The 14,941-nt window shown below is 42.7% G+C and overlaps 1 protein-coding gene across 1 annotated transcript; it reads right to left on the bottom strand.

Annotated features, from left to right (window-relative positions):
* Positions 1-4,977: 4,977 nt before the first annotated feature.
* LOC123049839 (ABC transporter C family member 3-like) lies at positions 4,978-11,995 on the bottom strand. The gene is made up of 11 exons (XM_044472708.1): positions 11,808-11,995; positions 9,661-11,441; positions 8,802-8,888; positions 8,095-8,721; positions 7,814-7,978; positions 6,702-6,996; positions 6,389-6,603; positions 5,890-6,195; positions 5,698-5,761; positions 5,364-5,603; positions 4,978-5,267 (listed from the first exon to the last, which is right to left on the bottom strand). Exons 2-11 carry the CDS (start codon positions 11,410-11,412, stop codon positions 5,167-5,169), a joined length of 3,852 nt encoding a protein of 1,283 aa, XP_044328643.1. The 5' UTR covers positions 11,413-11,441; positions 11,808-11,995; the 3' UTR covers positions 4,978-5,166.
* Between the last annotated feature and the right edge of the window lie 2,946 nt (positions 11,996-14,941).

The raw sequence follows: 14,941 nt of genomic DNA, 5'->3' as shown, positions 1-14,941 counted from the left end.
AGAGGACTTGGAGTGGACGTCAAGAAACGTACGAGGAGGCCACGAGGCAGGGGGCGCGCCTACCCCCTGGGCGCGCCCTCCACCCTCGTGGGCCCCTCGTGGCTCCACCGACCTACTTCTTCCTCCTATATATACCTACGTACCCCGAAACCATCGAGGAGCACCACGAAAACCTAATTCCACCGCCGCAACCTTCTGTACCCGTGAGATCCCATCTTGGGGCCTTTTCCGGCGCTCTGCTGGAGGGGGCATCGATCACGGAGGGCTTCTACATCAACACCATAGCCTCTCCGATGATGTGTGAGTAGTTTACCACAGACCTTCGGGTCCATAGTTATTAGCTAGATGGCTTCTTCTCTCTCTTTGGATCTCAATACAAAGTTCTCCTCGATCTTCTTGGAGATCTATTCGATGTAACTCTTTTTAGGGTGTGTTTGTCGAGATCCGATGAATTGTGGGTTTATGATCAAGATTATCTATGAACAATATTTGAATCTTCTCTGAATTCTTTTATGTATGATTGGTTATCTTTGCAAGTCTCTTCGAATTATCAGTTTGGTTTGGCCTACTAGATTGATCTTTCTTGCAATGGGAGAAGTGCTTAGCTTTGGGTTCAATCATGCGGTGCTCGATCCCAGTGACAGTAGGGGAAACAACATGTATTGTATTGTTGCCATCGAGGATAAAAAAGATGGGGTTTATATCATATTGCATGAGTTTATCCCTCTACATCATGTCATCTTACCTAATGTGTTACTCTGTTCTTATGAACTTAATACTCTAGATGCATGCTGGATAGCGGTCGATGTGTGGAGTAATAGTAGTAGATGTAGGCAAGAGTCGGTCTACTTGTCGCGGACGTGATGCCTATATACATGATCACGCCTAGATATTCTCATAATTATGCACTTTTCTATCAATTTCTCGACAGTAATTTGTTCACCCACCGTAATACTTATGCTATCTTGAGAGAAGCCACTAGTGAAACCTATGGCCCCCGGGTCTATTCTCCATCATATTAATCTCCCGTCAACAAGCTATTTCTATCGCCGTTTAGTTTTCTTTCTTTACTTTTAGTCTTTATCATAAAAATACCAAAAATATTATCTTATCTTCTCTATCAGATCTCACTTTTGCAAGTGGCCGTGAAGGGATTGACAACCCCTTTATCGCGTTGGTTGCAAGGTTCTTATTTGTTTGTGTAGGTACGAGGGACTTGCGTGTGGCCTCCTACTGGATTGATACCTTGGTTCTAAAAAACTGAGGGAAATACTTACGCTACTTTGCTGCATCACCCTTTCCTCTTCAAGGGAAAACCAACGCAGTGCTCAAGAGGTAGCAGCAATGTTCCTTCTCCGTGGACCCTTCACGGGTGGAGCCCTCCGTGGACTCGTGCAACCATTACCCTCCGTGGGTTGAAGTCTCCATCAAGGTGGACGTACAATAGCACCAACTATCGGAACCACGCCAAAATTCACCGTGTCTTTATTGCGTTTGATTTCTCTAATCCCTCCTTTACGTTCATATGCAAAGTCTTTACTTTCCGCTGCTCAACTCTTAGACTTGCATGTGTAGGGTGTATTTGACTTGTTAGAATCTCTAAAACTTTCTTACAACTAAAATTGGGAAAAGGATAAAGTTTTATTTGGTCAAGTAGTCTAATCACCCCCCTCTAGACCTATCTTCTCGATCCTACAAAAAGATGGGCCCTTCACAGAGGGAAGCAGAGGTTTTCATGCAATTTTTCATTTGGATGTGCAAACTCTTAATGTAAAGAAATGTCACTTTGTATTACCCCTTGTGATAGCAACCTTTATGATGCAGTCTGTCACTTTTATTTCTTTGCCATCACAAGTTCGTACAAAATTCATTTTCCCTTACAATAAAAGATCATACATATTTAGGAGCAATGCTTATTGCCTTTCGCACCGATGAAAACTTACTTAAAGGATCTTATTCAATCCATAGGTAGATATGGCTTATGGCAAGAAACTGTGTTCAAGGGTTTTCGGATGTGCAAGTAGTATCTCTACTTAGTACGAAATTTTGGCTAGCAAAATATTATGGCCAAGCACCACATGTTAGAGGATCCATGACAATATAACTTCTATGTGAATACAAGCAAACATAACCCATTATGTTGTCTTCCTTATCCAACATCAACTATTTGATCAAGTTTTTTGAAATAATTAATGGGGGCTCACAATCATAAAAGATGTCCAAGATGGTATATTCATATGTGAGACCTCTCTTCCCTTAATATCTGTCATGAATTGCATCAATGACCAATGCTATGTTTGATAGATCCCAATAAATTTTATTCATTACACCCCTTATATGTGAAGTCATTACTCATATGATCTTTTTATTCTTTATTCTTTTCATTGCTAAAATTGGAACAAGAAAGTAAAACAACAAAACTCAAACTCCTCTTTATTATATAGCTTTCGCACACGATTACACAGATAGACAGATCACGAAACAAACACTCAAAACTGACTCGTACTAAAACTTTATTCTTCTAAATCAAGAAATAATAAGGATCAAACTAAGATAGATAATGATGATAAAAGGGATGGTGATACGATACCGGGGCACCTCCCCCAAGCTTGGAACAAGCCATGGGTGGTACCCATATCCGTGTGATGGTGGTGAGGAATTTGTGGGCTTGTTCTCCCTCTTCCAAGTGTCCAACTCATGCCTCTTCTTGATGATTTCATAGAGCACACGATTCTTTCCTCAAGGGCAATAACTTCTTTTGGGAGTGCTATGTTTTGGGCACAAATCGCATCAACGGCCTTTAGTGCACCAAAGAAAGATTAGGAAAAGGAGAGGAAAAAGAATCCTACTCCTTCGTAGTCTCCAGAAGAGAGACTGATTCGTCCTCTTGCTCTCCATCAATCTTGCCACTGCCCCCTCTTTGGTCTTCTCTGGCTCAGTAGGATCTTCTTCACCGGAAGACCACTCATAGTGGATCTCGTTGAAAGGACGTTTGCCCAGAGAGGGTTGGACAATCTGGTGCTTGGTGTGGAGCCTTCGGGGAGCCATGAGGGACTTGTTGATCTAGATCTGTCAGAAAAACAACCCGAAATAAGAATAGAGGAGAAACTTGCAATACGGAGGTCAAAATAGCGAGAAGTATATATCATGAATCTTTCACGTGCAGGACAAGTAATCGGGGAGAAAACGGAGTCGGGACAGGGGAGTCAGGAGCTCACACGGTGCACCCCGGGAGAGGGGGGCACCATGTGGGCTCGTCGCTCCCTCGTGCACAATCCTAGTTGTTTATTATTTTCCTAATGATGCCCAAGAGAACCTTGCATACGGCTTGATCACACGTCCACTGAGTTGTTGTAGTGGTCGGTAACCAAAACATGGTCTTGGTTTGATACGTTCCAATCATTGCATCCATGGGGCGCCGGAGCAGTGGCTGTAGGGGCCACCGGAGTTGCAGCACGAGGCGCCGCATTGGCTTCTTTGTCTTCTTCTTTGTGGCCGCCTCGTCGAGCGCCGACACCGCCGCCGTCGGCTTTCGAGCTCGTTTGGCTCCGGCTGATACGGCGGGAGGGCAGTTGTCGTTGCCGGAGAGCCGGTGGCTACCCCGGAGGCCATTGGAGAGGTTGGAGAAGGAGCTTAGATGCGGTGGGTTTTTTCATCACCAAACTCTTCTTTGGCGTGGGCAGTGGTGCATGGGTGATTTTCGACGGTGCAAAGTCGGCGCCGGTAGGGTGGGGGAAGGGGTCGTGCTATCCATTCCAGCCGGCCGGACGGTCATCGGTGGCGGCGGCAGGGTGTGGCAGCTGCGGCGGGCGAAGACAGGATGGTGTGGGGGTGGGAGGAAGAGAGGTGCCAGTTTTACTCGCCGCCGCAGGATCGAGTAAATTTAGGGATATTTGAGGGGATATTGGGAGTTCGAGTAAAAAAATTACTCCACTAAGCCGGATAGGAGATCGGCTATGTCGGGGATATACCCCGCGGCATAAACCGGCCGGAAGTATAACCCGGCCGGACTTGGCGGTTTATTTGAAGACCCCGCTGACACTTGGCGATTTACTGGCGACCCGCCCTGACCTGGCGGTTTACAAGCAACCCGCCTGGTCATTATGACTCACTGGTGACCCGGCGGGCGGGTCAGACGGATGACAAGGCCCAAGGCCCAGAAGGCCGGTTCATACTATGGTGGGCCGGTTTACAAGAAAAGGCATAAGGAATATTTACCTTACAAGGATTTAAGACCTGGACTTGTATCCGGTTTGTATTAGAAGGTAGATTAGTCCTCATCCTAATAGGACTCCACATGTAACCCGCACCTTCAACTTATATAAGGAGGGGCAGGGCTCCCCAAAGAGGGACAAGCAAGAAGCAATAATCTCTAGGGCTAGACACAATTAGAGGAGAGCCGGTTTACCGGCGACTCCCTCATGAGCATAAGGAGACCTAGCCACAAACAGCATGTAGGGCTATTACCGGATGATGTTTCCCGGGGCCCGAAGCCGTCTAAATCCTCGTCTTGTGTGCTGCGTCTCTCGATTCCGCTCAACCCCTTTCAAGCTACTACAAAGATGCGTTGGCCTCACGAATAAGTCCTCACACTAGGACATCCGCCGTGACACTTCCACGACAGGCTAGGTGCGCCGTATGGGACTATAACCGAATTTTTACTCCCTTATTGCTTTTTAGGGAATCGATTAGAAATGCCCTTAGGAGTACATGCACTTTTAGGGGATCAATTAGAAATGCCCTTAGCCGCACGCGCACGTCGACTTTCCAACTGTCATTGACAAGGTCATGCCGGCTCTGGTATGAGAGCGGCGACAAGGCGCGGTAGCGGCTTGTTTTTCTGGCGGCCGCAATGGTCGTTCGTTGGTCCATGAATCTCGATGTAATTTTTATTATGTTTGAGGTGTTTTGTACTTTCGATGAATCTTTATAATAGATTTGATCATTTTCACAAAAAAAGAATCTTCCACCGTAATATGATTCGAACTAGTCATCACTATATCTATGTACCGCAAGAACTGCACACACGAATTTGTTACATCACTATGTTTCTCTGAAGGAGTAATATATATGGAGTTCAGAACAACCGTCAAATTTTAAGCCGGAAACGTGGGATCAAACACCGGCGATATAATTTCATGATTTGGCTCTTCTTGCATCCTGTGCTTATAATTTCGATCCCATCGTGTACTCCGACACAAGTTTTGAGAATAAGGATGAACTGTCTTTTAGCAACTTCGCCGGTGAGTCGTACTCTACAATTTCACCTGTTTTACACAACATGACAGTAGTTAAAACAAGCAAACAAACAGAGAAGAACAGGATTTGTCAGTTAAATCTGTAACGAAGTGGACGAGACTCACCGTTGTCCAGAAGAATGACCCTCTCGCTATCAAGAACCGATGTAATACGGTGTGCTATCGTGATGACGGTGCATTCCGCAAACTGCTGTTTCAAGGTTTGCTGGATCAAACTGTCGGTTTTGGGATCCACGGAAGAAGTTGCCTCGTCCAGAACTAAGATCCGTCTCCTCTTTAAAATCACCCTTCCCAAGCAAACAAGCTGCCGTTGACCCGCGCTCCAGTTTTCTCCATTCTCCGTGACTGCATTTCAGTTCAGAATATTCAAGTTGTTGGTTCGGCATATCATAAAGAAAAGCAATATCTATTGGGAATTTCTTATATATACATATCAAACCTGTACAGTCGAGCTTGAGCTCGTTCTTCCTAACTTCGTCTCCAAGATGACAGCAGTCCAATGCCTAGACAACGTAGATCACGCATAAATTACTTTGGCCATCAAATAGAAAATACAGATGCTATTTTCTTTTAAGTTATGGGGTCAAATTGGTTTTTTAAATGAATGGAGTAAATTTGAAAATATAACTACCTCCCAGATTTGGTCATCACTATACTCATTCAGAGGGTCGATGTTGCTTCGCAGAGTCCCCTCAAACATAACAGGATCTTGTGGAATGATACTCAGTCTTGTCCGTAGGTCATGCAGTCCAATGGTGGAGATGTCGATCCCATCTATCAATACTTGCCCAATGCAGGGGTCGACAATGCGGAATAGTGTTTGAATCAAGGTTGACTTTCCACCACCTGTTCTTCCAACAATACCAGTCTTCATACCTCCTGAGAAGGTGCATGTCACGCCTTTCAAAACTAAAGGCAGATGTGGCGCATATTTTACCTGCATGACATACAGGCACTTAGGGTACTAATAACTGCAACATTGTATCAGCAGCAACATGAGAACTGCTATTACTAACTGATGAAAACAATTTCTATGTAAAACTAAAACTGTCTCATAGAACTTCAGAAGTTTCATCAATATGGATTTGCAACAACAAAATAACTAAATATTTAAAGCTGAAGAAACGAACATGAAGGTTACGAAGCTCAATTTCACCCTTTGCTGGCCAATGGCAATCCGGTCTACTTTCCGATATCGTAAGGGGCGGTTCAGAAGGAATGGCCATGTACTGTAATATTCTTTCCACGGATATCATTCTGTTTTCCAAACTACAGAGGACGACAATAGCCCACCCTTGTAGCATATTCAGACTTAGTCCATAAGTGACTGCAAGACCAGCTGTTTCTGTAAAGTGTAAAGAGATAATAGGTTAATACTAATTAGGGATGCTAATACACATTATTCTCTAAGTTTAGTTGAATGGCAAAAGTATGTTTACTTACTTGAGTCAATTAGATCAGTTGGCAAGGTGACTAAAAGTATCAAGGCAAATCCAAAAATAAATGAAGAAAGGAAGTCCAAGCGAAAGCACAACCATTCCATCGCAGCAACATTGTATAAACTTGGCCGAGACAAATTATCCATCAAGTGGCCAGTAGAACTGATGAACTGTCTTTCCTTATCAAAACATCTAATTATATTTGTGCCAGCTATTGATTCGGCGAAATGCTGCATCACAGGAGCTCTGCAAACTCCAGTTAACCTCTGCAATTCCCTAGCAGCACTTATGTAGTATTGCTGGAATAGAAGGAATGATATTGTGATTAAAAGAACAAAACAACGCAAATACCAATTAATTTCATAGAATACACATAACTATAAATTTCTGATATAATATGCTACATATTATATACTATTAAAAGAATGTTGTGGATTAAAATTTGTCTTAATCTGCTTAACCAAAAGTTCACCATTGGTCCTAAAATTTGCAGTCGTGACACTTAGGTCCTGAACATGCGAAGTGCTAAGATTTAGGTTCTTTAACTTGTATAAATTAGTTAATATAGGTTTAAACCTTACTTAATTGGCATTCAAAGTCCATTTAACAAAAAAAAATCTTCAAAAAAATTATTAGATTTTTGGGTAGTCATGTGTCAGAACTTGTACTTCCATAAGTTAAAAGTCCCACGCCCCTCTATTACCGCTCATGTAAGTTGGAGTGCACCTGCTCTGACTCACTTATGCAAGTTTGGGGATCAATATAGTTATACTCAAAGACCTATTTGACAAACCATGGAAGTCTCAGGGCATCTCGTAACGAAACAGAAACAGGGCTTCTAGATTTAGTAGCACTGCTCACATATATAGTGGCATCTGGGAAAAAATCACACTACCACTCCAACCAATTATTCTATCTATATGAACATAAATGATTAATTTATGTACTCTACAAACTAAATTTGTTGCTATACTAGATTTTGCCTTCAAGGTGTCGAACTCCTGTGCATGCATAATTCACTAGCTACGGATCAATGTATCTATACTTCTTCAATGATTTCAAGTAATGGATGCCAACAAGAACTCAAATCGAACAAAAATATATGAAAAACATTACCTGATACCATAGAGATGCAACACTGACAGGGACAAAAATTATAAATACTGGCCATGCAACCCATGACATTAGAATGATTGTTCCAAGAAGTTCGATGGCAGGGAACAGAAGGTAGCCCATCAGGTCAAAAATTCGAGTATCCACTGCGCTCTGATCGGTGGAAGCCTGCAATTTGTTTCAACTTTCAACGTTAAGAACAGAATAAAAAGATCGATAGCACTCCCGAGGACATGTGACTTCAACTTATGTTTGCGAATAGTTTTCTGAAGGTACTTGCTTACTCTAATCAAGATACGGCCATTGGGCGTGGAGTCAAAGAAAGACATCGGTGCTCGGAATATGCATTGGTGCATCTTGTCAAATAGCATAGTTGCAGTCTTACATTCAGCCATGGCAAGAAGATAGGATCGCATGAAGACGCACAACGAGGTAACAAGAGCTAATGCAACATATACATTTATCATCTTTAAGCTACTGACTGGAGGATTCACATCTTTAGATCTTGGAGCTGCCCAAGCCATCCATAAATTGCTTCCAATTTGAAGAGATTGAAAAAGGATCTGGGCTAGCAAAATAATTGGCACAAATGCTCCTTTGTCTGCCATTGTAATATATCTCCAGTAGACAGTAAACCCAACCCGGCCTTTCTCCCTTTCTTCTTCTTGTACAAGTTGACCATTTTGAACAATTACTTCATTCTCATCATCTGTTTGCACATCAGCTATGGGTAGGGTGCTTCCACTGCCATTAAGATGGCAATTAATTTCAAAATTGCTACTTGGTGGCTCCAACATCTCCATAGTAGACAATGCCTCCTTGTGTGACACAGTTAATTCAGTGAATTCTTTTCCAGAATTGAGAATTTCAGTGTAATCCCCTGCTTGTATTATTTTCCCATCTTTCAAGACCTGAAATATGACAAAATGAATTGAAAAGGAATTTTTGCACGTAGCATAGAAAAGACATTGTACATTTGTTTCTAGCATACCATGATAACATCGGCTGAAGGTAAAAATTCAACATGATGTGTAACATACACAACTGTTTTTGAAGCTAAAAATCCAAGCAAGCACTCCTGCAAAAGATAAATTATAGTCAATAAGTTCGCTGAATAGCAGTAAGTATTCGCTCGCACCCTAGAATATCTCTCGAGAAAGGACATATTAACTCAAATTGATTGGCTAAACTGGACCAATCACAACACCAGGAGAGTTGTTTAATAACATGACTAAAAGAAATATGAAACCAATTTTTTTGGAAATGTAACTATAATATTTAGAAATTCTTAACGGGATGGACATTGAAGCAAGAGATTAATTAGCACTCTGAAGTCTCAACCAAGAAGAATTTGAAATAAGCTACTACCTTCATCAGTAAGAAAATATATACATTTTATCCGAGTTCGTTTTGGTAATATTTGTAGTTTAGGCAACGTTTTCTACAACATGCCCCATTAATGTGTGTCGGTACTAGTATGTAGCTATATAGTATTCTTGTTTTCATTTACATTTTTAAATTGCACAATAACAATGTATATCACACGAGATGATTAAACCAGCAGCTTATAAAATTTCAACACCACCACAATTGACAACATCAAAAGTGTAATCGTTTTTCTTGAACAATTTTTCCAACAGAAACATATTGTGGAAAAAATTTGAAAGGTGAACATTGCAACACTTGCGAATGTAGTATAAATTTATATAATCAAATAGAAAGGTGAACATTGCAACACTTGCGAATGTAATATAAACATAAGATATGTCCCCGGATAAGGTATTAGTTTTAGCATTCAGTAATTTTTCATATACATAAATAACAAAGAAATAAAAAATATCAAGACATACCTTGAACAAGTGCAATCCAGTATGAGCATCAACTGCACTAAACGGATCATCAAATAGATAGATATCAGCATCATGGTACAAAGCACGGGCTATTTGCATCCTTTGTTTTTGTCCACCACTGAGGTTAATGCCTCTCTCTCCTATTATCGTCTGGTCACCGAATGGTAACATATCCAGGTCCTTGATGAGAGAGCATGCTTCAAGCACCTTTTCATACCTCTCCCTATTCATTTCTGTGCCGAAAAGTATATTATCCTCAATTTTCCCACTCTGTATCCAAGGTGTTTGGCTAACATAGGAGATCCTACCACAAGTGGTAACCTCTCCTGATAATTTTGGTATCTCACCGAGTATGCAAGACAACAAACTTGATTTGCCAGATCCAACTGTTCCACAGATACCAACCCTCATTCCTTGTCGTATACGGAAGTTCACGTCTTGGAGAGTAGGCACTTGAGAAGATGTATTCCAAGAGAACTGACCGTTCGTCACCTCAATCGATACATCGGTGGTACCTCTAGGAAGCTTAGTTACAACATCACTAGGCAGTTCCTCAAGGCACATAAATGAGCTTATCCTGTCAAGCGATACTTTTGTCTGATTGATAATAGAGATTAAATCTGGGATACCGTGGATTGGTGCTTGCATCTGTCTAAATGTTGCCAGAGCGCATAGCACTTTACCTGTTTCTAATGGAACGCCCATAAGCACACAAGCTCCAAAAGTGACAATGGCAACAAAAGCAGGAACACAAAAATATATAGATAGAACCATCGCCGAGGTGTATACATTCTTCTTTACCCAATTCATCTCTACCTTCCTCAACTCTGCGATCTTCGATAAGAAGATCATTTCCCATCCTTGAAGCTTGAGAATGCGCATGTTCTGTAAGATCTCAGACATAGCCCTCATTCTCACATCCTTGGCGCTCATAGTTTTCTCTTGGTAACTTTGCACGATTAGCCCTAAAGGTATATTGGCCGCCGATGTCAAAGCAGTGGCAAGAAAGGCAGCAATTGCAGCCCCAAAACCAAGTGTCGAGTATAAAATGAGCATTGCTAGAAAAATTTGCACAGGAAGCAGCCAAAGATCATGCATGGATCGACTGAAATCTCCTACACACTCGGCATCGAGGCTCACGACATTGATCATCTCTCCGCTTGAGATGCTTTGCCTGCACTGACCGGAGAGGGCAAGGCCTTTTTGATAAATAGCAGCAACAAGCGATGAACGTGCACGCACGCCTACTTGTTTTGATTTAAACTGCAAATGCCTTGTTGAGAGGCCTCCGATCAACTGCGCAACAACGAATCCCAACACTAAAACGTAGCCCTCTTTACTGGATCTTGAACTCTTATTTAGGTAGTCGACAAAGTACTTGATCAGGTAGGGTCCAACATATGAAGCAACAGCGCTGAGTAGGGCAGAGACTGCAGTGATGAGGATCAGTTGCCATGTTGTAAGCACAATAGCCTTGGCCAGCTTGACTGTCGTAACGTCTGTGAACTGCCCCGTCGCAGAGTTTGACACAACCTTTGCCTTAAACTTAGGGAGGATCCCATGGACACTGTCACTGTCATCCAAGAACGGCACATCATCAAGATCTAGCGTTTTCTTTCTGCCAAGATCAAGTAAAGGGCCCATCCAAGAAAATGTGATAATGCTAAACCATCCAGCATCTGTGAAAAGTGATTTAGTGCTTGCTGCCTCAGATGAGGAACAAGTTGCCTGGTCCAAAAGCGGCTGCCTCATGATGAACAGGTAACTTCTGAACAGCGAAACTGGAAAAAAGAGTACACCTTAACTTTTAGACTAGAACAACAGAGTATAAGAACAGAGTATAAGTATGAACATTAGAGAACACGTCGTTTAAGTTTGACCATATATAGAGAGAAAAATGCAGAAAGTTGAGCTAACGCAATTATATAACAGAAACAACAGACAGGCAATGAAGCACATCACTCCTAAACAGCACAGAGTTGCAGAGCCTAGAGCAAACCTGGATTGTTCGAATTCTATCTAGAAGAGTCGGCATCGTATATGAAAAAAACAAAAGCAAGAAGATCAAAGGGCAGCAACATCGAAATCATTATTTCCTCACAAAAATAGACACACGCGTTTAATATATGTAGATAGATGTGCTGTACCTGTACTTAGGGTAGGCAAGGGAAGCAGGAGTTACACGGACGAGGCAGCTAGCTGAACGATCGATGCCGATTTCTGCCACTCGACCTCGCAGAACAGGAGGATTCCACGTATCCGCTCGCGAGATCAGATCATAATCTGACGTTTTGCCGTCTCTAGATTGGGCGCCGCTGCCTACGGAGGGAGGATCTTTCCGTGGGAGTTCGTTGGCGGGGTTTGGACGAGAGCTCATATTTATAGTGGACGCCCTTATTTTAATTTTTTTTATTTACGGGTCGCTGGGGAGGAAGGCTCCAGCAATCGTTTAGTCGCTGGCTGGTCGCGCCCGTCCTATTTGGCGCGTTTTTTTTTTTTTTGAGATTTTCTGTTAGGCTTTATTCATCACGTGGTATGGATACAGGAAGTACAACGGGATCAAATGGTTGCCCCAACCAACGGTGGCGCCCCCCTCAAAAAAAAAAACCCAAAGGTGGCGCCCTTGATCCAACCTGGTGGCATGCCTAGCCAGATTATGCGGCTCAAAATTTGAGCTTCTAGACTCGAAAATAAAAGAGCAAGAATTAAAAAGAGTTTGCCATTCTCTAATTTCTCTGACTACTCCTCCATAGCTGCCCCATGCTCCCTCCTTGATGTGCTTTACTACTGTCTCACAATCGGAGGCAATCACCAGATTATGGAGGCCCAGATCTTCTGCTAGCGAGAGTCCCTCCCGGCACGCAATAGCCTCAAGTGTTGAAGGGTCAATCATTCCTTGAATTACAAATGCCGATGAGCGTTAGGAGGAGGGGTGATCAGCCCATGTCTGATTGACTGTTTTCTTTCCTTTCCTCTGTTCTCTGACTCGGAACATCGGTTCGTTTTTCTTCTGTAACCATTCTTTCCCCTATAATGCAATGGCAGAGCTCCTGCCTTTTCCCGTAAAAAAAAGCTTGTACTGGAGCTACTCTCCTCTCACTTTGGTTACCTTGGGTGCCCTGTACCTCGCCCAGTTCTGCAATAAAATGAGTGATGAACAAGTATGTTGACAGCGTGCTTTGGTTTATTCTCCTTCATGAATTAATTTCCTCCAAGCCCACCATATTGCCCAAAGTGTGACCGTTAACCTTATGAAGTTATCATGCAATAACCGCTCAAGCATTGTAAACAACCAGTTCCTAGCATTGGTTTCAGTATTAGAGATTAACTTCTCTATAAGCTCCTGATCCACTAGGGACCAAACACAACTCCAGATGGCAACGGGGACGAAACCCACCGGGTTTTGCTTGCCCAAACCCATCCCCACGAGAAAATCGCAAGCCCGTCCCCATCCCCATCACTGTGAGCGGGGCTAGTTTTTTGCCCGTCCCCTAAACCCATCGGATTTTCTAAAACCACGGGGAACCCGTCCCCATGAGCAGTCAATGAAAACATCAACATAATGTGCAAGTACAATAAGTAGTAAGTCAAGTGCAAGTAAATCACCAAACATAATGTGCAAGTACAATATTGTGCAAGTACATAAGCAGCCAAATCAAAGCTTTGTCCATGTTCATTTTCTCTTGCATTCCGTCTTGAATGTCTTGAAGACAACTCCAAAAGCTTTGTTCATGTTCATTGTCAGCATCTATAAGAATCAAAATAAGTAGTAATGAACGTATTTTGACGGGTATTGTTGGGTTTCGGGTTCGGGTAGTACTGAAACGGGTTTAAACCCGTGAAACATGGCAGGTTTTCTAATGTACCCACCAGCAGCCCCGCGGTGATAGAACATCGCCCATCCCCGTCACCTAATAGGGTAAAAACCCGCGGGGACGCAGGTTTCGGGGCCCCATTGCCATCCTGAAACACAACAAGCAATTGTACACTCGATCAAACTGTGTCGCCATGAGTTTGTCGTCCCGCAAGCTGCGCAACAATTCGTATTTGACACATTTATGTGCATTCTCGGGTCCTCCATCAGCATGGAATGATGGGACAACCGCCATAAGAAAACTCGCAACTTTGCCGACACATAAACTTTCCACAGTTTTACCCATACCTTCTCCTATTCCTTTCTGTTTGATCGTCCAGGATGCTCCTCTAGCTAGTCCTCCTGACGTCTTTTTATTTCAGTGATCATCCTACACTAGTAGAAAAAGGGCCATTTGTCCCGGTTCATAAGGCCCATCTGTCCCGGTTGGGGAACCGGGACTAAAGGGTCGTTACTACTGCCCTAGGCCTTTAGTCCCGGTTTTTATACCAACCGGGACAGATGGGCCTCCACGTGGACGCTCCGGCGAGTCCAGGCAGGAGGGCCTTTGGTCCCGGTTGGTAGCACCAACCGGGACCAATAAGCTTCCACGCGTCAGCAATTCAGGGGCTGGTTTTTTTTTAAAAGGAGGTGGTTTAGGGGTTTTGGGGGTTAATTTAGGTTGTTATAGGTAGCTAATAGAGAGATGTGTCCTCTCTTATCTCCGTGCTACTGCTACTGCTATGCCTAAACATGACTTAGATTGAAGTGAGGCAACATGTGGTGCATGTCGAAAGTAATACTAATCCTAACTTGATCAAGTTTGGAATGTACTACTTTTGACATGCACCACATGCATGTTGCCTTCACTTCAATCCAATCCATGTTCATTTCACCCACATATATATAATAACTCTTCATGCTCGCATCATGCATCATCATAATAACAAGTCCTACTAATCATCATCATACAACTTCTACTCGTTATTAATAACAAGTCATACGATCATCATCCTGATAGTCATCGAACCAACCCTACTTAATTGTTCTTAGCACATGATCATCAGTATTATGCAGGACTTAAATACCCTATTTAAGGTAAAATAGCATAAGACAATATAGATCCTGACTCTCCATTATGGAGAATGGAGATCATCCTGTCTCCAATTCTTGCGCGGCGCTTCCTTTTGCTTCCAAGAAACTCCTTACGACTGTCCATACATTTTTTCCATTCTCTGATTAGCATGTCTCCACTTCTTTTAGAAATCCGGTATGGACAGTTGAGATTCGTAGGGTGACCTGGATATATGTTCAAAACACGAAGGCTGCCATTCTGATACATCAAATGAGGCACACAATCCTCTGGGATTCTCTGTTGAAAAACATAGTAATAACTTCATAGTTAGCAATGATGTACTAGTTTTAGAA

The sequence above is a fragment of the Triticum aestivum genome, chromosome 2D (assembly GCF_018294505.1).
Source record: "Triticum aestivum cultivar Chinese Spring chromosome 2D, IWGSC CS RefSeq v2.1, whole genome shotgun sequence".
Taxonomy (NCBI): domain Eukaryota; kingdom Viridiplantae; phylum Streptophyta; class Magnoliopsida; order Poales; family Poaceae; genus Triticum; species Triticum aestivum.
This window is presented reverse-complemented; position numbering and strand designations above follow the sequence as displayed.

Excerpts from the sequence above, each read along its gene's own strand:
- LOC123049839 (XM_044472708.1), bottom strand. The coding sequence starts at position 11,412 with ATGAGGCAGCCGCTTTTGGACCAGGCAACTTGTTCCTCATCTGAGGCA. Across the intron at positions 5,762-5,889 it reads GTGATGACCAAATCTGGGAG|GCATTGGACTGCTGTCATCT; the intron begins GTAGTTATATTT and ends TACGTTGTCTAG. Across the intron at positions 5,268-5,363 it reads GGTCATTCTTCTGGACAACG|GTGAAATTGTAGAGTACGAC; the intron begins GTGAGTCTCGTC and ends TGTGTAAAACAG.